At 33.6% G+C, this 23,950-nt stretch overlaps 2 protein-coding genes across 3 annotated transcripts; both read right to left on the bottom strand.

Moving 5' to 3' along the window:
• Positions 1-5,680: 5,680 nt before the first annotated feature.
• LOC111318065 (putative clathrin assembly protein At2g01600) lies at positions 5,681-13,050 on the bottom strand. 2 transcript variants are annotated; one of them, XM_022920700.2, is made up of 15 exons: positions 12,777-13,050; positions 12,605-12,674; positions 12,362-12,459; positions 10,559-10,697; positions 10,282-10,409; positions 10,082-10,174; positions 9,904-9,954; positions 8,667-8,732; positions 8,496-8,561; positions 8,242-8,322; positions 8,066-8,146; positions 7,103-7,261; positions 6,942-7,023; positions 6,715-6,836; positions 5,681-6,288 (listed from the first exon to the last, which is right to left on the bottom strand). In XM_022920700.2, exons 1-15 carry the CDS (start codon positions 12,864-12,866, stop codon positions 5,929-5,931), a joined length of 1,686 nt encoding a protein of 561 aa, XP_022776435.2. In that variant the 5' UTR covers positions 12,867-13,050; the 3' UTR covers positions 5,681-5,928. The 2 variants fall into 2 exon arrangements, with proteins under 2 accessions (XP_022776435.2, XP_089610295.1); XM_089754169.1 differs by lacking the exon at positions 8,066-8,146.
• Positions 13,051-15,015: 1,965 nt separating this feature from the next.
• Positions 15,016-23,534, bottom strand: LOC111318064 (ARM repeat superfamily protein). Its single transcript, XM_022920699.2, has 9 exons — positions 23,091-23,534; positions 21,659-22,009; positions 21,353-21,568; positions 20,088-20,734; positions 19,326-19,422; positions 19,183-19,236; positions 18,710-18,819; positions 17,344-17,534; positions 15,016-15,823 (listed from the first exon to the last, which is right to left on the bottom strand). The coding sequence occupies exons 1-9, from the start codon at positions 23,370-23,372 to the stop codon at positions 15,186-15,188; spliced, it is 2,586 nt and encodes an 861-aa protein (XP_022776434.2). The 5' UTR covers positions 23,373-23,534; the 3' UTR covers positions 15,016-15,185.
• Positions 23,535-23,950: the final 416 nt, after the last annotated feature.

Below are 23,950 nucleotides of genomic sequence, written 5' to 3'. Positions count from 1 at the left end.
ATTTTCTTGTCTTTTTGTAAAGTAGTTCAAATATGATTTTTTTTGTTGAAAAAAAAATTATAACGTGTGATAGAGATTATTTAAAATAAAAATAAAAATAACAAAAAATAACAAAAAAAAAGTTGTTAACAAATATAAATGTGAGAATTTATAAGTAATAATTATTAGATATAATAAATAAATAAATAAATATATGTGTGATTTGAACATGTCTTAAATTATAATACATAAATTTAATTTTTAAAACACAAAAAAAATAAAATTAACATTTTTTGGTTAAAAGGCCCATTTAAATGTATTTAATACAAACATGTATACATATTAAAGAGGATTTAAAACATTTGGGGGCCAAGGCCTCCTCAGGTTTGCATTACGAACCGCTGAATACAAGGCATATTTCTATTTTCTAGATGTAAATTAATTAGGTCAATATTTTATAATGCCTTAATCTTTTCCAGGGAACCTAACTTTTCTACTTTGCCATGCTTTTGCTTTAGTCAAGCTTACACAAATAGTGCTAAATGTCTCTTTTTTTTTGCCCCCACTGGCTTTCAACTCCTCAAAATCCCAATTCCAAGTTAAAATTGAACAAGTAATTTAACCACTAAAGATGATTTTGTTCCCTCTTCTCTTCTTTAAATTGTATGATCAGACAAATAAATTTTCAGTTTAAAGGCTATGGGATTCCAGCTCACAGGAGAACTCGTAATAAAGTAAACTAAAACAAAAATACACTTTTTGGCTGAAATTTTTTAACAAACCAATTTTAAGTTTTTTTGACCAAAAGGGCAGCAAGGGGTGATCCCACAAAGGGGAGCTGAAAAATTCTAGTAAACCCTTTACTTCTGCAATCAAAATAAGCTGCCATTCATTGTTGAAGGCCTCTACTCTTAGGCCATTGTTTGGAATATTATTTAAAAACAATCAAAAGAATTGGACTTGTTTTTCACATGAAATCCTGCATCTTTCCACAGTCCGAGCTTAAGCTCAACTTCGAATTGTCTAAAATCATGAGCCACACCACACTTCAAGTTGTTGAATTCTTTAATCCAAAAAAAAAAATCTAATATTTGACAAGAAAAAGAGGATTATAATAGAATTAGAAAGAGATAATCCGATTGTGATATCGTCTTAATCGAATGAGGGACCCTTTGAGCATCATCCCACACGGTTCCCGTGGTTTCCAAGACATTCATCAACCAAGAAAATGTGAAAGTATATTTTGCTTAATCTTGTACGATAATCAGTTAAGGTCCCTTGTTCTTCATTCCAAATGATAATCAATAAAATTTATTTTTAAGCATTGTTTAGGAGAGAAGCCATGGTTAACAGGATTGAAGCATGTTTCTACAGACTATGTTAACAAAAATCTTTGTATAGAACAGTACTCTATTTTTTATATGCGATTCTTTGTATCATAGTCACCATTGGTTAACACGGTCTTGATGTAACAGTATTTCTTCTTCTTTTTATTTATAAGAAAAAGAATGTTAAATGGAGCAAAAGGAAGGTTTCATAAACAGTCAAGTAGAGAATAGAGATAGGAGCAGGGCTGAAGCATCATATTAGCATATATTTCCAGTTTGAGATAAGCATCAGCGATAGTTGAACTGTCCAAATCTACAACTATTCCAATGTACAGACAAATTGCTTCTCCTCAAGGACTTCTTGGATTTTTCAAGTACTAGCTGCTGCACAAGCTTAATTTAATTAGCTTATTTTAAATATTTTTCAGGATCATTTTCCTCATTTTTGCTTTTTATTCAAACTATCAAGGAACGTGAATTTGAAGCAAAATTTTTTGGTGATATTTTAGTTTCATCCTATGTTACACTAAAAATCTTTTGAGTACATTTCTCTCCTTTTGATGAAAAGGAAAGTCTTGAATTCAAATTGATGGGAAAAATTAAAACTGTGATATTTTAAATTGAATGGATATAATAATGAGACACTGAGGTGCATGTATGGACATCAAGCTGAACTGAAGGAGGACAAGGAAAAAGTCATGATGCAAAATGCAAATATGAATAGCTATATAAATTTGAAGTAAATGATGGGCCAAAATTTGACTGATTATAAAATTCACCTACCCAATTAGTTACAATAACTTATACTTCATTACAATGTACAAGGTAGAAATATCTATTTGGATTTGGAGTCGCAGTTCCTTGATTTTAACAAAATGCCAGGTTATTAAATTATGTGGAGAAACAGAAGAATCTTGATTTCCAGCCTTCGGCCCCAGGCCTACACACTTGGTTTGGATATTGCTCCTGCTCCTCGACCAACTTGATTGGATAATGCTAAAAATGGTCCTGCTTTTGCCTTTTTTATTAAAAAAAAAAATGGATTCAGTTCTAGTGAAGAAGCGGCTAATTGGGGATAGAATTGTTGTTAGTAGATTATATTGGCACAATTTTTTGAAGGGGTTTCGTCTTGAAAGCTCTCTCTCTCTCTCTCATACTATTTTACTGATTTATTTGATTTGCTGATTAATTTCTTCTGTTGAATATAATAATTACAATGTTATATATATATATATATATTATAGTCAATGAAATTTTGATTTAGTGATAAAGAGAGATTTTAAAATATGAAAAATCTTATGTTCAAGTTTTATAATGTGCTGATTTTATTCAACTTTAGGTTAGATTTATCCAATTATTTATTGGTTAATTCATTTATTTAATTTAATTCAATAATTTTTATACAAATATAATGTTTAATTATAATTATAATTTTTTTATTTTAATTTCAAAAAAAATGTATTTGATTATAATTTTGCATTTATCAATATAATTTCATAAAATAATAATTATGGAAATATAAAGTTTTCTCTCGAGCCAAGTAATTAAGTGATACATAATTTACTATAATTAACCAAACCCCTAAAAGAAGGCCCGAGGATACTAAACAATAGAGTATCTTTTCACTGTTTCAGTGGTTCACTGATTGGGGAAATTATTCATTTTGGACATGCCACTTTCCAAACCTATGATTTAGTTATATAACAAATTGCAGATTGACCAAATATCAACTGCTGTTATCGTCTTGATTTGCACTTTCAATTCTAATAATGAAAAATCTATGTTTTTTTAAATTTATGGAAGAAAAAATCTAACTAATCATTTAAAAGGAATTAATAAACAATAGAAAAAAAAAGAAAAAGAAAGAGTATCATATTTAAATGTGATGATTTGTATATTTATATCATATAAAATATTAAAAATTATATATTTATATTATGTTTTATATAAAAATTACATATCACAATTTATGTCAATACAAAAAAATAAAATATATATTTTTTTATTTTGTTAAATCTATATTTAATTATTATTAAAAATTTAAATTATATTATTTTTTATAAATTATTTATATTTTAATAATATCTTGTTACTTTATCATATTTTAAATTACTTAATCCACCCTCTAATAATGTGTCGCAGCATACCCTCTCTCAGAAAAGGAAATATATATGCAAAAAAAAAAAAGTGCAAGCATTTTCTCTCACCGACAAATTGAGGAAAATTAAAACTGTTGACATTAAATAAAAATCAATGGCAGGGGCCAGAATGTATCTTTGGAAGAGAAGAAAATAGTAAATTTGGGACTGATTTAAACAGAAAATTGGTTCCAAGAAATTGTTACCAACAACAATGAAACCCCATTGCTCAAAATCCAAGGCAAATTTGTCCTCTCTTTATGAACCATAGCCCTCACAAAACTCGCTTACATCTGAAGTCTAAGACCATTCCTGGTATTCCAGGCCATGGCCGTGCCTGGAGAAGATTAGATAATTGGCCCCCCTTGCATTTTTGTTCTTTAATGTATACAATATTTCTAGGCATATATGGGAAGAAAAATTCATCAGTCTTAGGTTTCTGCAAGATTCTGAGCTTTATCGGTATTTTTAACAACAAAAAAGCCCCATCCATGAAAATAGAGGTATTGTATTTTATATTGGAAACTTTGGATTCTATGATTAACCGCATAAGAAAAGCTAGCACTCCATAATTAAAGAAAACTAGCTGTAATAAACAATATGATACCGATGAGAAGTACAAGTAAAGATACAAAAAAAAAAAAAAAAGGAAGAAATTAAAGAAAAAGAAGGTAGTAGAGAAAGAATTAAGACACAAATGGGAAGAGTGATAGTAATGATGGTGAATTGAGAGCGATTAGAAGAGGTGGGGCAAGAACCCCTTATTTCCTTTTGCTTTTTTGCCTCCCTTTTCCCCTGCTATTCTCACTCTTCTTTTGCTTTTTCTTCCAATCTGCTTCACCTTTTGAAATTTCTTTCAATCTTTTACCCCTTCTCCATCTCAAAAAGCAGAAGCAATATATATAATATACCCTAATCTGGTTTGTGAAATCATTGACCATGGATGAAATAATTTCTTATATATATAGAAATACTAAAATGTCTAACTGTCCAACTAATTACAAATGATAAATGCAGTGAAGATTGACTAAATTTGCATTAACAAGAACAAAGAAAGAGATTACAGGGTTTTAGACTTTTTTGCATATAGTGTGCTCCCAATATATAATGGTTTAACTTGAATGAATATGTATATTAATGTGAACCTAGAGTACATGGCAAGGATAGACAACATGCGCAACAAAAGGGTTTTCCTCAATGAGAAACATAGAGCATCATTAACCCTCAAACATGCACACATAAAGCACATGTTGCACGGGCTTATGAGTTATGATAACGTTCCACCACCATCCCTCGCTTGTTTTTGGCAAAACTAATGGTTAATTTTCACTTCTTCATATTCCCACCAAAAAAAAAAAATCACGTCAGTAATCTCAATCATTTGAGATCTAATTTTCGCCTTAAACTGTGTAATGCTGCCCTGTAGGTTGGGGTTATAGTTGGAGTTTTTTTTTTTTACTATGAATGCAGGTTTAGACAATGAAGTGTACTGAACTTGAACATGCTCCTTTAAAGTTCAGACTGAGGCATGCAGGTAAAGTGACTCGATATCTAGAGTCCAATTGTAGTCATCAAATTTCAAGCAGCGGAACATTCACTGCTAAAGCATGCAGAACTTGCAACGTGCTACTGGACCCACACATTGACTGGTTAGTTCCACGTAGAAAAACACGAAACATGACAAATGCCTCTTTATTCTTTTCAAGTCTTTGTTTTTGCGCTCCACATATTAACTTTTAATTGGATAAATCATGATAATGCTATCCTTTGGTATGATTCGCAGTCCTGGGTTGGACAAACTTGATTCTCTTTAGATGAAGATGAAGGCTCAGATTTTGTTCTTGCATGTCATTTTATCAAAGGAAAAGGGAAATTTCCTTGGTGAGAAAGAGAGATCGGAGAAGAGCTAAAGCATGCCAATAAATCTCAACCTTAAGAAATCTAGCTAAATTAAACTTGAATGGACTTATACCTATTAGTTTATGGACAAATATTTAGTTGCCCTCGACACCCTTCCTCACCCTTTTCTCTTTTTTTTTTTTTTTCTAGGTGATCTTTTGGGTTGGCAACATGATTTGAGAGACTCACCATTTCACAATTGTGTTCCGAAACGCCCATCACACGACAACTTCGCTTTACGACTGAACCCCTAAGCATCTGGTCACAAAATGACAATAAGCGCAACGCAGTGAGATCTCGACGCAGCCAAAGGAGCCAAAGCCAGTCACTCAAGAATTAAAGAAAAAGAGGCAGAGAGTCATTAAATTTTCAAAATTACTTGTAGTTTTCTGAATTGTATCAACTAGTCATTGTTACATTTTAACTATTCACTCAATGACTTTGACAACCGTACAAATGTAAGACTGGTGCTGAAAGCCATTCATACTGTTGGCAAAACAACCTACACACTTTTCTCACCCCCAAAAGACGCCGAAACAACTGCACCAACCAAAATACACCAATTGAACTCCTAACATTTAACATTACAATAGGCCTGTGCTTCCAAATGGATTATTGGCATGTGGTTGACCAAGAGGGGCCATTTGGTTCACCGGAAATGCTCCGAACCCTGCATCGCCAAATGGATTTGATGGGTTCATCATCAAATGTTGCTGCTGTAATGGCTGCTGATAGGTAGGCTGGTATGGACCAAAAGGATTGTTTTGCTGTTGAGCCATTGCTGCCATTTGAACTACTGTAGGGGGAGCAATGTTATTTGACATGACAAATGGGTCTTGTACCTCAAATGGGTTTCGAGCTGCAGCACCATATACAGGCTGCTGAGCTCTATATGCTGCTTCATTGTACAAACTGTTGAGAGTGAGTGAGTCCAACCCACCAGCCTGAAAATTATAGGCAAAACAAGTTAATTAGACAATTAAGATAGTTTGCTAGCAGCTCAGAAAGCCCTTGATGTATTTACACTTAGATATGTAGATCTGTCTTTCAATTTACATGTATGGTATCCATAAAATTGAATGATAAACGAAAACCTAATCTTAAAATGCTGGACGAAATGAAGATACTTGAACTAAAACCATAGGTAAGAAGCCCTAATTCTAGAAAAAATAAATAAGTCCAGAAATAGAAAAAAAGAAAATAGTAAGCAGGTGTCTCTTTTGAACAAATATACATATTTATATAACTGGTAATTTTTCAACCATATCCCCACCTTCAATCATCCCAAGCCTTAGCCAATATATTGTCGTATTTCCCAGACAACAAAAATACATAAGAACAAAATAAGTGAAAGCACAATAAGGGCATACCAATTGCCTTTCAGTAACTGCAGAAACATCAGTACTTGGAGTGGTGACAAGGGCGAGTTCCCATCCAGTAGGATCAAAATCTTTTGGTTGACCAGCACTAGAATTAAATGTTGGAGCGGTACCTGCAAAATAAAAAATTGCACCTTCTTAGCTAATCGTGGCAACACCAAAGACAAGAATGGTAGACATCAAACAAGGGGAAAAAAGGCGTAAGAAACAAAGTTTACCAGATTCAATTGGAACTATGGCTAGAGCTAAAGCATTACTTTCCTCAATTGCTGATGCACTGGGTACAGAATAATTCAATCCCTGAACCCACCAAAAGGCAATCAACAAAAAATGAAGTAGACAAATAGGATACAATATGAAATTCCAAAGGACACATTACCAGTAAGTCTCCAGTGTCCATGTTGGTCTGAGATGGAGGAGGAGCAGTCTCAACACCAGAAACTCCAGCATTATCGGCAGGTGCAGATGGCTCAGGTTCATCATTGGATAATTTACTATCTTCTGAAGGACCTTCCTCAGGTCTGTATGTTAATTGAAGCTGTATAGAATGATACAATTAGTTCTAAAGCATATATCAGCTCAAAAAAAATGCTGAATTCCAAGGTAATTTCAGAATTATTAGTTAGACACAAAAAGAGAGCAAAGAGGAGGGAAAGAGTTTCAAAGGTCTTCCATTTTATGGATCCCAATATTGAGAAGCAAATTATATAAATCGACTTTTTCCATTACATTTGCAACTATTCATGTTTGCACTTACCATCTCAACTTATATTTGACTTTAGCTCCTCTAGCTTTGATACCACTTTTATAGCATATTTTCATTTTTTTTTTTTTTAAAGATTAGAAAAGCATCTCAAGCAATTTTCCTCATATTTCCCAGTGTTTATTTTACTTCTATCCTCTAATAGGTACACACATTTCTTTTCCTATGTAATCACTCATTTGCCTCTGCATTCTCACAGCAGAGATGCATTGACACTCATCTTTAACTTTTTCACACAACAGCCAATAATTGACTGATTAAAGCACAGCCGAACTTAGACAATTTTCTCTTAACTCACAGCTAGAATATTCTTATCATAAAACAATACTAATAATTCTTTTTCACTCCTCCACATTTTATTCTACAAGATATTTTTATTTTCACCTATCTATTATGGATAATGAACTCCAACTAACAAAATATCAACTTTCTGCAGTCAGTGTCATAGTTTTCAAAGAAACATAATATCCCTTCCTAGTCTTGGAATCAGTTGTAGTGATTATAAAACGTTGGAGATTTATGTATGTATGAGTGTGCATGTCTATGTGAGTGTTGGAGTATAGTAAACAGAGTACTAACCAACGGTTCTGTTGGAACAGAAACCACACGTGGTGCCTCTCTAATGTACTCTTCCATGGTAGTAAGAAAAGATTGTGGTGGCTGGAACAAAGTGTTGAATTAACATCAACACTAATGAACACAAAATTCACAAAAGAGACAATTAAAACAACAGATCACCTCCATAGAAAGCATACCTCCCTGAGAACAGGAAACTGGAAGTTCCTAGCAAGTTCCAATCCTTTGCAAACTTCATAGAAATCAGAAAGGCTATTAGCCTGCAACATAAATATTAAATATATTTTACAACCATTATATTTAACTGTTGACATGGAGATATCAAACCAGCCACAATTACTAATCAAATGAGAAGGTAATCCAATAATCATAAAAACCAACTAAACAGATAAATATTTGACACAAATGTAATTAAAAACAATTATATCTTCACCTGCTGACCAGCTTGCTTGTATACATTAAGAGCTTTGACAGCTTCATGTCTTGGCATCTCAAAAAACTGCAACAAAATCACAACTTGAGCAGCCATTTTAAAAAAAGAAAAAAGAAAAACACCTGCCTCAAACTAGGGAGCTCTTTTATAAATAATAAAAAATAGTGTTACCTTGTCAACAAGATTGATAATTCCATCATTAATAGCACAATATATTTTAAAGCTCTCCTTCAATACCTGTAAGTTGTAATATTGCAGAGGTAAAAAATAATTTAAAAAATAAAGCAGCTGCCATTGGCAGATTCTAATCATTTTACTTATTCCCATGGGGAGGTAAAGAGATCCTTAGGAGGAAGTATAAAAATACATTTCCCACATGTTGTTCTTAACATAGAGAAAACTCTCATATAATTTTTTATAGTGCAGAGAAAAGGAGTGCAGATACAAATTGGGGTTTCAAAATCTTTTTCTTAAATCTATAATTGTACACAGAAGACACTAAAAGAAAAAAAAGACACCATAACCAATCAAATAGTTTTTTAAAATTAAGAGGTCCTGCAATCATATCTTTTATTAACATCAGTGCTTGACATGTATTTCTGTAAAACAAACAAGCTTCTTTCCCGCTCTCCCTCCTTTTCAGCAGGCAGCTTAACATGATTCTATAGGTAGCAAAATTTAGCAGACATGTTCCCAGTAATGACCCTTTCTGATGAGTTCACATATGACCTATTCACAACATAATTCAACTATAAAGATTTTGTGGGGAAGACTAGAAAGTTTGGATTTTGGCCCTAATCTTTTCATTAATACAGCCAAATTAAAGTGTATTTTCAAGAGATTTACTCAAACTTGAAATAAGAGGAGAAAGTTAGGGGTTCATAGACTCAAGGGAGTCAAAGTTATCAGAGGAATATGGATTTGTGCTGTTCATCCATAAAAAAATTTAGACACTAGGTTGAGATGTTTGAGGACTGCTTGTCCTTCCCCCTGCTTTTTAATTGTTCCTTGTCAGTGGAAAATAATTCAGTGAACTTTGTACACCTTGCACATGGAAAATGAAAAACTCTTTAATGAGACATTTAAATTTTGAATTTAACAGAAGGTGAACCCAGATTCCACTACCAGAAATTTCAGAACAAAAGCTTAAAACTCGATAAGAATCATACGTATGGTGCTCATTAACAACAAAATCACTACACCAGTTTGATAAATTTGCAAAGAACTGCTTGAAAGATATATTTTGGATGCGTACATAGAATATGATTCAACTCTTCATGAGACACTCAAACAATGAATTTAAACGAAGGAAAACATCCAGACACAACTAATGACAAATTTGAAATAAGATTTCAGGACCAGATAAGATGACACATACACATTATGAAGAAAGAGAGAGCAAACATACCAGAGCCAAAGCATACTGTATAACGTAGTTGCCTATGGCAGCACCTTCTGGCTGCAAAGATAGCAGAGAAGTCTATTAACGTCCCAGATATGATGAAACAATACGAACAAATAACAGAATCTAAACATGTTGAGGAAACAAAACTCAAAATCTACAAGATTAGCATAAAATAAAATACCTGGCAACCAATGAGACGATAAAGCAATTGCTGCAGAGCAGGCAATTGCTCCAACAATTCTTCGCTGTCCAACTCCCTGGTTCTGCTGTAACCCTGCCCAATAACGAGAACAAAAATTGCAGCAGACAATGAACCCACTAAAGGGTAAAACAAAAACACTTGTGTAATTCAATGAACAAATATTCCCAACAGAATGATACCTTATCCTGCCCCTGGGCAGGTCTTGGGAGACGCTCAGCTTCAATGTCATACTTCAGAATCCTAAAGCATTCAAGTCTTTCTTCCAAAAATAATGCATATGTACGTACCCAGGCAGAGCAATCCCATGCTGAAGGGCATATATAAAAGAGGGTGGAGAAGGGAGTAAGCAAATTAATTGGAAGTTATTACTGGCAACTGAAAGAGAATAGAGAAGCACATGCACACGTATCCATACACCCATACACAAGCAAGTAGAAAGAGAGATTAAAAGCTCACCAATAGGGCTAGAATCATCCTTGAAATTAGAAAGTTGGAGAATGCGTGCTCTTTGTGAGAAATTTAAAAGCTCTTCTCTGAAAGTAGGATCACCCTCCCTCAATGCCCTATGGATAACTATAAGTGTTTTCAATGCAACCTATTGAATAATGAAGAAAGGAAAATTACAATATAAGTTCATTTACCCATATTAAAACAAGAACTAGATACTGACAAATTGTAAAACATCAATGAAACTTATTTTGTCAATTCATAATTGCTAATTATGATGCACAGAAAGACTTAAGCAATTCAAGAACCATAAACATGCATTCCCATCAGTTTAACAACTTTTCAGCGTAAACCAATACATCAATGTCCTCCCCCCCCCTCTCTCGCTCTCTCTCTCTCCAATGAACTAAGCAGGGAAAAAGGTATGATCAAAAGCACCCATATGAAAATCAATGCATAGTCAAAAATATAATACAAAAAAGAGGTGAATAAAAGATGAGAAAAGAAAACAGGAAGGAAAAAATGAAAATTTTAGAAAATTGGATGAAGTATCATACATTCTTGCATAGGCTAAAGCTCATGCAAATACCAAGGGTGTCAAGGAAACAAAACACACAGGTGAAAATGTCTATTATCGATCATCAGGAAGTTTCCATTTTGTTTTACTCCCCTTCACTACTCATAAGCAAAAGACAAAAGGAAGAAAAGTTCATCAGACAGACAGTTTTAAGCAGAACCTCCATCTTTAGTGAATTGAAAGGTTGAAAATATAAACAAGAAGAGGACTATTTATCCAGTGAAGAGGCCCCAACTAGCCTACACGTAAAGTCTCTAAAGCATTGGACCAAAGAAGTATGATTATTAAATTCTAAAGCATTGTGTACTTCTAATAATGCTAGCAACTCCAAACCAGTAGCTGCACATACAAATCCTCTCTTTCAGGCTTCAGCCAGTAAACCTTGAACAAACCACACACACAGCTCTGTGTTCTGCAGCGTACCATCAATTGGAATTTTTATATAAAATGGATTTTGCAATTTGCTACCCAGTTCCATCCTACAATTCATACCATAGCTCCAATTCTAACTATCAAAAGTAGACAACATGTTTCAGGAAAATTAGCAATGAAGTGAACATATTTGAACAAGTTAAGCTGTTGAAAATGTGCACTGCCTAAAAGGTTCCAAGGGGTGAAATCCTTTTTAGCATATGATATTTAGAAAATTCTATATTTGAAATTGATTCAGGACATGCCCAAGAAGATAATTATCAACCATCGAAAAACAGGACTCATTTGTCATATCAAAGGTGAGAATGAAAACATTACATAAAACAAATGACAATTCTAGTTGCAGTTCTAAAGAACCAGCCAACAAAGCATACAGGAGTTGATTAATAAAGCTCAACTACAAGAAACAGGTTCACGGCCACCAAAACTTCTAAATGTTTAAGTGCAAAGGTATTGAATAGAAATCTCCCACCACTATTTAGTATACATTTTGAACATTGCACATTTCCAAAAATATGACAGCAAAATATTCCAGACGATACACAGTAGAACCTCATATAATTTCATATTCACATTAATATAACAGATAGTTGAAAATCTAACACATAAACAAGCCACAAAGCGATAAGAAACTAATTTAACTCTCAAAACATCCGTGTAAATGCACATCAAGTAAAACAATTGGAAACCCATTTCACTTTAAAGCAAAAGCATCATCATCCAATTACAATTGATTTAAAATCAAATCAAAAACAGAAGTCTAATTAGTGTGATTTGAATCATGAAAAAATGGTATATATTACCGTCCAATTATGAGTCTTGGCCAATCGGCGGGCAAGCGCATGAATGCAATAAGCAACATCTGCTCGAGGCCGAATCGCTGAAGTGGCAACGAAGATTTCTACCAAAAAAAAAAAAAAAAAACAAAACAAAACAAAAAATCAACCCAAATCCTCACATACCCAATCCCAGAAACCGAAAACCCCAGGAAATTAAATAGGATATGTAAATTCACACTTAAAAGTCCAAAAAAAAAAGAAACCCACTTCTAAGATGCCTTTCTTTGGGAGGGCACTCGACATGGTTGGTAGCTTTGACTATTGCTACATCCAAATCCTAATTATAAATTCACACGTAACAAATCAAATCCAATAAAAATTTTAAATACTAAATATAGAAAAAGAGGTGTATTTAAAGAAAAAAATAAAATAAATATACCGCGTAATCGCTGTTGACATGAGCGAGACCGACTTTGGTGGTATCTTTAAGAGCGCCATACGCTTTTCTCCATGTTTGAAGAGTCCCCATTTGTACCCTCTAACCGCTCAGATCGCTCTACCAAAATAAATAAATAAATAAATAAATGCTTCGCCCTCTTCCTTGATCTTCAATTTCTCTTTTTTTTCTTTTTTTATTATTCGCTACGTGTTGCTTGCTTGGGATTTTATTTTCTTTTCCTTTCCTTACCTTTCTCTCTCTCAGAGAGAGCCACAAAGGAAAGAATCGATCAGAGGGAAGAAAGAGAAAGGGAGAGAGTATCCAAAAGATGAGCTGTCACTCAATGCTAATCGTTCTTGATTGACGCTTCTCTGATAACAGTAGACTCTCTTTTCTACTTTTTTTTTTTCTTTCTAATTTCCTAAATAGTATGTTAATTTTTTTTGTTTAACTAATTTCGGCCTTTTGGGGGCTCTGCTTTGGTTATGCTGTCATTATTTTTTTTAATACGTTGAATTAAATTACATTATATGGACCGCCATCTTTTGCATTTCTTCCAATTTTAAATACTATCATTATTGTTTTAAAAAATATAAATAAATATCAACAAATAATTTATTCAATTGATTAAAATTATTTTTTTTAATAAAAATATTTTAAATTCAAATCATATTGATGATTATTTATTAAAATTATTTAAAATATATAATTTTTAATCATTTATTTTAAATTATCATATATAATATTTTTTAAAAAAAAAAATTAAATAATTTACCTATTTCAAATCTTTTTTTAAAAATATATATATAAATAAATAAATTCTACCGCTATTGCTAAACAAAGGGAAATACATTGGTCAACATTTTCTTTAATCTTTAATATTGGTCAACTTTGACTCAACAAAATAATTTGGTTTATTAGATTTTTTAATGAAATAAAACTCATTTAATATTTGATTCAAATATTTTATAAAATTAATACATATTTTTTCGTTCAAATAACCGGCTTAATATGCCAATTCTATTTTCAAAAATAACGGACTTGTTATGATAAAATTGTTTTCAACAAGTTTGAGCTATGATCTTTATTTCCAATTTTATTGGCAGAGGATAATAAACACACGATAATTTATTCATCCCATTTTTTATTTGAATTGTACAAAATATTATTCAAAAACTTTGATTTTGGTATATTTTCAAATAAAATTTTATTTTTTACATATTAGATTTTTTAGTTTTTAATTTCAAAAAATAAAAAACCATAAACAATAATTTTAATATAAAACATAAAAATATTGGTGTCTAAAAAAATAGCATAATTTTAGTAAGATACCCAAAAATGGATAAACAAAATTAGGAGAGAATAACAAATATTTAACAAGCACTTACAAGCTAAATCTGCTTAGGAAATACTCTATGAATCTTGCCCCAAACAATGCATGAGACTTGACTTATCATCTTTTATTTCATCAATGTCGATGCTGTCTGATGGTAGGGAAATCAATTGGCTTTGATGCCAGTTTAGCTTTTGGACGCCATAAAGTTACTTTTACGCCCAACCAATCATCCAGGGCACGACTTCCATTCAAAGAAAGAGTAATACAGGAAAGTGGTGGGGAAATGAAATGCAACAAAATCTGTCTTTTTATTTCTCTTTTGCTTGCTTAATAGAGAGTATACGGTATTAGTCTCTCAAATTTTGCACTTCCTTACACTGGGTTTCTGGAATTTGTCTGTCTCACATGGAATTTCAGTTTCAGTCCCTTGAAAAAGCAAACATGTATCAAATTTGGGAGAACATTTGTTACAAAGCAACAGCTGCGACAAAAGCACTAGTAACAATAGAGTATTTTGCTTCAAAATATAGTGCCCAATAGCAGGGACATATTTTCCTGCATAGCTTTCACCGGCAATATAAATTGGAAGGTTATTAAACAAAGGATCTAATGCAATAAATTTTGTGATAGCAATGAAAAGATGCTTAGCAACAGAAAATTTGGTCTCTTGGAATCTTTTGAGGCGTTGAAGCTACACTAAAAACCCTGTTTCAATAGGATTGTCACTGCTAAATGTTGTCAACATAATGTAAATTCTTCACAACTGATAATGACTCTTTTAGTGTCATATATAGCTTAAAAATGCTCTTTGGTAAAGCTGTAATCAGTTGATTTCTTAAGGACAATCTTTTTACCAGCAAGGGCTTTGAATAGATCTGAAAGAGTTTTTAAGTCGAGACGGACTACGTTAAATGGCAAGAAATTGAGCATAAAACCTGTCACAAAAACAGCAAGGACTTCCTATGAAATTATACCAGTGTCGTTGTAGGTTCATAACACCGGCTCCAGAATAGAACAAAAATAATTTACAAGATCGGTATAACAGCCCTGAAAAACTAGTATTCGTTTTGCCATCAGACGGGCAGATTCCTCAGCAGGCGAAGTGCTATTGTCCAATGTGATCTTTGCAATAAAACAATCCTCCTCAATGCTGGGACTGCCCCAGCAGCTATAATTGCTGAATGGTTCTCATCGTTCATGCTCAGATTATACAATATCGATAAGGCTGCTTCGACCGCCCTCTCACTGCCCTCTTTAATGAGGTTCACCAGTGGATACATACCCCCCTCAGATGCGACAGCTAGAGTGGAATCCACCACCCCTTCTGAAATTATTCTGCTAAGTTCGACAACAGCATCTTCCTGTGCTTCTGGAGAAAGAGACAAATTTATCTGCTCTATAAGTCTTGGGATTGTCTCATAAAGAGTTACCTCCATGTTGATTGGATTCTCAAAATCTACATTAGGACCAGATAAAGAGCTCAGTTTAACAAGGCAAGCAGCAACCCAATCTTTGTTGTGAAGTGGGATATCTGACTTAAGAATTTTTCGGAGTAATTTAGTGAAATGGGTAGAATCTATTTTTTGGCAAAACTGCCGAGAATCAAGAAGTTTTGTTAGTAGCCTTGATGCTGCAGAGACCGCTAGGCCAGCTTCTTCAAGTTCAAGAGCATATTTGTCAGGTTCCTGACCTTCTAAATCAGCTTCCATCTCTGCCAAATATCAAAGGTATGCTAAAATAATCAATCAATAAACACATTTTCTATTAAAGAAAATTATTCCATGCTATTGGGCAAAGGCATATAAACATTTAAACTAGGCCCAGATACATACCTGGATAAACTAATTGATACTTTCCAAATCATTTCAAAGAAACTTAAAAGTAAAAGCAATGGGAAGTTAAAAAGGATTATTCCATTTCAGTGTAGAGTGTTGTTTACAAGAACAAGTGCAAGAAATATTTCTTTGGTTATGAATTGACAAGTAAAGCACTAATTAATGAAAGCAAGAAACTTAAATAGAGTAAAAACAGAAGAAACCAAGAAACTCTCATTTCAATTAACCTAATTATCAGATTCTTTATCCTTTTATGAACTATGGGGCTCAATTACATGTAGAAGTGAACAGCAACACCATTATGGTCAGTATGCACCTTCACAGGGTTAAACTGTGGACAGGCAAACATGATAAGAGAAATTTCAGTTAATCATTATAAATGTGAGTAATACGAAGGTTGCCATTTTGCAAAGTCATCTTCGGAGCATATTACTCAAACTTGAAAAATGCATAGAAAAAGAACTGCAATTACCACTTGATTTAAAAGGTCAAAGGCATGTTTTAGGAATGACCAGTCTCTCTTTCTTTAATAAGTGGGGTAACTGGCTCACAGCAAAATCCTTTTTGACAGGAAGAAGCAAAATGCATGTGCACAGAGAAAGAGAGAGAGAACTCCCTCAAAAGTAAATGGCAAGATGCAATTCAAAACTTCCAAAAAGAGTTAAAAGAGGAGCATTAGAATTAGTTGTGAAGAATCAGCTACCAGAAATGCCCAAAAGAAGTCCTATCAACTGTTATTTAAATCTAAAGAAAGATGCTTGAAATTTAGACATTCAAGCTGTGTGGCTTTAATTAAAACCACGAAATAATACCCATAAGGAAGTCGAAGATTGAGCAACAAAAACAGAAAATTAACATGGAGGTTCAATTTGCTCTGAATGTTCATATCTAAAATGGAGAGAAAAACTTAAGCTAGAGGAGCTAAATTAGGAATCATAATCCAACTTAATTGTATAATGGTTCAACATCAAATATTTTTCTCTTTTCCGTGGACCTTCACTGTCCTAGGCAGCTGAGCTGTTTATCATTGGAACTAGAAAAATGTTTTCTTTTTTTTTTTCTTGAATGTAATGGAAACAAGAAAAACATAACTGGAAAGAGCTAAATTTGGAATGAGACTCAGCCTTAATTGTATAATGGTTAAACATCACATAAAACACCTAAAAATGATTCTCATTTTTGTGGACCTTCAATATCCAAGACAGCTAAACTGCTTGTTATGGTACTAGAACATTTTTTCTCCCTTTTATCCCATCCTACGAAAACACACACATGCACATAAAGAAGGATAGGATGAAGAGATATCCTCCTTTCAAAAGCATTATATTGTAACAATTCCAAATAAGGTACTTCTCTAAAGCTCAAGTGTTTCAACTAAAAGAATATTCCCCATTACCTTTTAGAGCCTTTTGTTGAAAAACAGCATCCAGACCAGATAATATGTCTACTGTCATTATCATTTCCATGCTTGGTTCAATAATTGTCATGAATTCCAAGATAGAAGCTGCTTTTCTTTGCAGGTTTGATGGTGATGTCTTCAGAATCTCAACAAGGCGAGTAATCACAGCTGAGTCCAGCAATTCTTTCCTATAATAAGTTTCCAATATGTACAACTGGTCAGTGTAATTTTCAAGAACCTAAGGATTCATCATGAATATGCTCAGTCAAAACAGTAAATCAGTAGCCATATATGACACCTTTTGTCAAGCATTCTTTAAAAATAAAGCATCAAGACAAAAAGGGTGAAGAAGGGATGAAAACAGCCTAAACTATTATTTTTCCCTTTCTTTTCAAGAAACAAAATAAACATAGATGTATATTTTCTTAATCAGTGTTGTCAAGGGTGCAACACACGCTGTTGGTGTTAGAACCCTTATATTACTTGAGGCACAAGGATAGAAAAAAAAAAAGCACTAGCCTGAGTGAAGGTGCAACATGTATATGTGTGCGTGTTTTTGTATGTGCTTATGTATATATCATTATAATAATAAACAACATAGAGCAATCCAGTTTATCATACAAAAACATGCAAAATCTTCTTTTTCTTTTGTTTGCCAATATGCATGATATCCTTATGGTCCAATGATGTTGAATGCTCAGACATTGAGAACTAAAGAATTTGATATTGTCCCCTTTTTTTACTATTAAAGGTACAGATAAAGAAATTAAAAATAAATTAAATTAGAGAGAACTTCACTCAGACGGGCTTTTGTTTGTGCCTACCGCCTTACAGAAAAGTGCACCAGGCATGCACCTGATCAAATTGGCCTCACCTGAAAGGATCTGAAAGGATCTGAGAAATTTTTGTTGTCTGGGCTAGGGTGCAGTGCCTAGGTGCATGCCTAAACACTGACCAGAACCACCAGCACCCTTAAAATAGCCATCTTTATTTTCAATTTTAGTTACTTTTCATCAAACCATTTATTTATGGGGGGAAAGAGAAAGAAAGTAGAGAATAGAGAGAAAACAGAGGGAAATGGAGAGAATCAACTTAGGCAAAAAGTAGAAGAAACTGGGAAGAAAGAGATAGAACCCAAGATAACCATGAGAAGAGGATCTACATAGAAAGAGAAGACAACAAGACGTAAACATCAATATGTTACCCAATTGATTCTTTCCAACTATCTCATCCAGATTAAGCAATCATTTAGGAACAAACAACAAGAATCCAATAGTAAACACCAGAAAGAGAAGGGAAAGAGGCCACAATGATGAACCATTAGGTTTTAAAGAAACAGACACCAGGAAGAAGAGGGAGAAACCTGGATTCCATTATTGACATGGCCCTATCTCCAGTCAATCCAACAGAAACATTAAGGCTCCTTGCAGCATCTAGACCTTTTCTTAAACCATTGACCGGTCCGTCAAAGAACTAGAACACAACAGTACACTAGGTAAGTCAATAAAAAAAAATACAGGGAAAAGTACATCTCCACTACCTGTGGCTGTCTCATTTTATAAAAACCATCTTCTATCTGTGTGTGTATCTGCATTTTAAACACTTTGGATAATTGAAGTTGCTTTGTTACCGGAAGGAGTTGCGATGTTAACATTTTTACTAAGACAAAAGCATTACAAGTAAAGAATGCAAAAAGGATCTTTTAATTAAAAAGTTGTACAACATAAGCCCTGCCAGTAACAGAGGATAACTCAAGGGATCCAAGTGTCAAAAACAAAACAACAGATGAAAAATTGTATTTTACCTATATGATGCTGCAAGAGAGGATTGACTAACCTTTGACTTCATTTCTTTACTAGGGTCTAAAATCCTAGCAAGTATATCCAAGTTCTGCATAAGCAGCAAAAATCCATGTCATAACCATTAGCAAACTAAATGTATTCCAAGTTAACTCTTGAGAAAACAAGGACAGTCTATACCTTCTCCATCAAGCTCTCAGAGATCTCTGGGTGCTTCAGATTACAAACTAAAGGGTGTAAAATACCTTTAGCTTCAAGTACCTGACAAACAACATGGCTGCAGCAAGAAACTTCAGAAAACATTTAATCTTATGTAAAAGTTAAGATATAAAGCACAGAGATGATAATACTTAACCTATCAACAAAAATAGAGAAAATGAAAGTGAACATAAGGATATATGTCAAGGATATTGGACTGATGTTCGGTGTTCAATAGAAAAAAGATTCCATAACACAAAGCTGTGGCAGTGATAATGGATACCAGCATCAATGCCTATAAGCAAATTGAGAAATCACGTAGAAAACTTTGTAACAGATATTAAGAGCACAACTTCACTACAAACTATTATATGTTTACGATTGGAACCTACTCTGGTGGGCAATCAATAGATGATGGATACACATAGACAATTCATTAGTTAATCAAGTAGGACTAAAAATGAAAGCTTCCTTCAAACCCAAACAGTAATCCTGGTAGTTAGATTTATAGAGAGGGTTCAAGAAGCATATAGGAGAGAACAAGAAGGCTCACTAAAAACGCACATCAGCAGTCTAAATTTAAACCATAGAAACAAAATGATGACTCAGTTGTCTATAGAGCTAAAGGAAGGATCAAGATCTGGATCAATGAGAACTACAAGAAATGTCTGCTCCTTGGTAGAATTTTCCCTATTTAGAACCAAAAGCATTTTCTAGCAAAACTGAACAACATGACTAAAATACCTGACAGACAACCTCTCCAAAGCATTGGTCACAGCAGATCGGACAGCAGCACTGTTGTGGTTTAAATGCCGAATTAAATGCTGGATGGCACCAGCTTCCTTGAATGAGGCCCGCATATGTTCATTGATAGATGAATCAGCAACTGACTCAGCAGCCCTCGAAATGGCAACCTCATCTTCAAGCCCAAGAATCAAAACTAATCGAGCCACACCATCCATCCATGGGAGAAGAGTAAATCGCTGATCAGTGGGGGATTCCGTCTGAGATTTTCTTTCATCATCCAATTCTATAACACCCATACGAGCAAGAAATTGTTGCCGTGCCTGTCCAAGTATTGCATTCATCTTAGCTTCCTCTATGTCCATATTCTTGTCAACATTTAACCCAAGAAGTGATTCAGAGGCACCAAACGTGGAAGGACCTTTTGAAGTCCGCTCAATCTCTGTACCATCTGGCATAGTAGACCATGAATGTAATTCTGGCCTGAAAGACTTGTAGGCAGCAGCACCAACCAGAGGCACAGGAACCAGACCTTCCTCTATGATAAGAATTCTATAATAATGATCCTTAGCAAGTTCCAACAATGCATTTCTAGCTTCCTTCCGAATAACTTTAGATCCTTCCACATCAGTTATTAGGAGCTTTGCCTGCATTTAAAATACGAATGTTTCACAAGTCCCATTGAAATTTAGTTTCACTTATGTACTATTTTTTACTCATTCCAGTGTCAATCAGGCAGCACTGCCTTCCATAACCTAAAAATGAGTCAAAAACAACGGATCCAGTTCTCAAGCAAGAAGATTCATAACTAAACATGAATGTAACTACATGTCAGCAAACAAAATATTATTTCCCTGGTAAAGGCATCATTTATATAAACAATTAGATTGACAATTTTTTACATGCTACTCACATCATTTTTTATTTTAGAAACAAAAATAAACAGTTTTGCAAATAAGAGAATGAACAAGTTTTTAAACACATCATAAGGTTATAAAACAGAAAAGTGCCATACTCTCCCCTATGCCTTCCAATCCAATAAAAAGAAATCAGGTCAACCCATCAATAAGAATGCAAGACTCAATCAAGTGACCCACATCCATTCATGAGAGAGTGAGAGAACTTTGTTCAAGGAAAACAATTGCTATAGCATAATTACAGTTACTATATTTCATGTACCATTTTAGCATGTAACTAGAAAGTTGTTCAGTAACTTAATTAGAAAACAACCATCCCCATTCTGCAAAGAGAACATAAATCCTCACCAACTTTGGAATGACACCAACTTCAACCATTATGTTGTGATTACAATGGCTCAAGGCCAAATTTGCCAAAACCCCACCAGCTGCTACCTTCACTTTAATTACATCATCATCCAAGGAATTGATAAGCAACAGTAAGATGTCTAAGTTTGCAATTTTCACTCTCAGTTTCTCATCCACAGACAAGTTCCATAAAGTACATAAACTTTGCTCCTTAACCTGAAAAAGTGAGTTCATGATATATTTCAAATTTCTACAAACATGATAAATGAGGTGAAAATTTTCAAAGGTGAAACACCTCCTCTGTACCTCAGAAGTCAAAGAAGGTCGACTCAGCAAACCAGTTATTGCTTCTATAGCTCCACCTTCTGCTACTAAATCTCTGTATAAATTGATTGAAGATATCGACCGTAAAAGACCAGCAGCTGCTTCACATGTAGCACTAGACTTGGAATTAAGAAGGTTTACAGTTAAGTTTATGCAACCCTGAAACCGCATAATGGCATCAATGCACTCCTTTCCCCATAATGAATATTCCCATAGTGCCACTATTGCCTGTTCCCGGTCAAGAGCATCATGGTCTAGCCCAAGCATCCGTACAAATAAGGCCACAGAGTTGTCACCTAAAGAAGACGAGCTACTGTTTATCCCTTCACCATCCTGAAATTAGCAGAACAAGCTGTATTATTCCAAGCCTTAAATTAATAGACATTTCTTATCCTAAAAAAATAAATTAAAAGAAAAAAAAAGAAGAAACAGGAGTTTGGGGAGTGTGGGGGTAAGGGAAGAATAAAATTTTGATTTTAATTGTAAGTACATTCCAAAACAAAAGAGGACAATAAAAAAGAAAGAATTACAAATTAGAAGACCAAAAGTAACCATCTTAAAGTTTTTGGGGTCCATCTAAAAATTTTCAATTTTAAACATATGATATGACTAAGAAGTTGGAGAGCTGACACATGTATCTAACGGCAAAGCTCAGGAGGATTAGCAATTAAAGTCTCTCCAGATTACGCACCAGCATAACCTGTAATTGTTAGAATGCAACAATGAGATGATATAGCATTTAATCTGTTCAGCATTGAAGCATAAGCCAGCTCCATCTAACACCTATCCAATGTTGAATCCTTCCATCCTGATTCAAAAAGTGCTTAAATAACCTACAAACCTTTAATGTAGAACATTTCGTCAAGCTCAATCATTGTTCTTAAATCTCCCTCAAAAGCTGGAACCAAATGGACTTCCATTCTTCATGGGATATTGGCAAACGCTCCCCAAACCCCATTTTTTGTAACAACTCTATGCAACATGCTGAGGATTTGGTCTTAAATTGGGCACAATGGCACAATATTATTATAGCCGACCGTCCATGGTGGTAAAGGGCTTCCTTTTTGTTGTTTTCATAGCTCTGTACTGCATTTTATAGAAAACAAACTAAAATTTCCAATTTTTGATCCAAAATGAAATTTGTATTCCTTTAAATATCGGGTCTAATTCCCCAATTCGTATTCCAATATGAATGTGATATTAACAAGTTTCAAACACACTTAAAATTGACCAGTCATTCACATTTTGCAACCATAAAGTTTCTACTTTCTAATTGACACACATCTTTGTTTCCATAAAAAAAAAAATCAAAACAAAACAAAATAAAAGAAAGAACAACAATCAGAACAAACTCTCGAAATCAAATTATGAGGACCCAGATGGGAAACCAAGAAGCTTAGACTTTAGAACTTACAGAAACAGCAGCAGGCTCCAGAGAGTTGGCATCAATGGCACCATCATCACCACTAACTTTCCTAAGGACCGTACGGAGGGAACACGACTTGGTTTTGAAGAAACTGTTCCAAAGATGACGGTAATGATGCAAATGGTGAAACTTTGCTGAAAAGGAAGGGTTTTTTCTACTGGGTTTTGTGGGAATAACCGTGATAGCGACCAGGCTGCTGGTGGGTGTAAACATCTGCTGGGGATTGGGCAGCTTAAAGTCAAAGTGAGTTGAGAGAGTTGAGGCCATCATTTTTTTTTGGCCTAAACCAGCGAGTTTGAAACCAGCGTTTTGAGCGTGGGGATTTTATATTTTTCCCCCCACAAAAGTGGCGGTGCCGCTCTTCACCGGCCGGATAATGGAATGTACTAGACTTTGGCGTCTGGATTTTATTTTTTTTTGGTTTTTAATATTAAATAATTCATATATGAAAATACCATAAATACTCGCAAGAATTAACCTTAATTGGCGAGGGAAGAAAAGTTTTTTGTTAAGTAGGATTAAATTTTTGTGGTTATATGGTTATCTTTTAGATACACAGATAACAAGACGAGTTTAAATTTTAATATTTATAATTTTTTATTATAAAATTGTTGTTTAGGAAATTTTTATTTTGAATTTTTATATTAAATAATTCATATAATTTAATTATGATAAATGAAAATATTTTATTTATAATTATTATAATATAATTATTTAATTATAATTTAAGATTATATAAAATTCATAAAAATTTTATATGAAACTCATATTTATAAATGATAAACTCTTATATAATATTTTAATATAATTAAATAATTATAACATTATAATAAAAAATTTATAAATGA

The sequence above is a fragment of the Durio zibethinus genome, chromosome 2 (assembly GCF_047325235.1).
Source record: "Durio zibethinus cultivar Kanyao isolate XHJ-2024 chromosome 2, ASM4732523v1, whole genome shotgun sequence".
Classification (NCBI taxonomy): domain Eukaryota; kingdom Viridiplantae; phylum Streptophyta; class Magnoliopsida; order Malvales; family Malvaceae; genus Durio; species Durio zibethinus.
Note: the sequence above shows the minus strand (reverse complement) of the source record. Positions and strands in the feature narration are given on the sequence as shown.

Excerpts from the sequence above, each read along its gene's own strand:
- LOC111318064 (XM_022920699.2), bottom strand. The coding sequence starts at position 23,372 with ATGATGGCCTCAACTCTCTCAACTCACTTTGACTTTAAGCTGCCCAAT. Across the intron at positions 20,735-21,352 it reads TTGGTGTCATTCCAAAGTTG|GCAAAGCTCCTAATAACTGA; the intron begins GTGAGGATTTAT and ends TTTTAAATGCAG. Across the intron at positions 19,423-20,087 it reads TTGGAGAGGTTGTCTGTCAG|CCATGTTGTTTGTCAGGTAC; the intron begins GTATTTTAGTCA and ends TTCTTGCTGCAG.
- LOC111318065 (XM_022920700.2), bottom strand. The coding sequence starts at position 12,866 with ATGGGGACTCTTCAAACATGGAGAAAAGCGTATGGCGCTCTTAAAGAT. Across the intron at positions 8,323-8,495 it reads ACAAGCAAGCTGGTCAGCAG|GCTAATAGCCTTTCTGATTT; the intron begins GTGAAGATATAA and ends TTTATGTTGCAG. Across the intron at positions 6,837-6,941 it reads CATAGTTCCAATTGAATCTG|GTACCGCTCCAACATTTAAT; the intron begins GTAAACTTTGTT and ends TTTATTTTGCAG.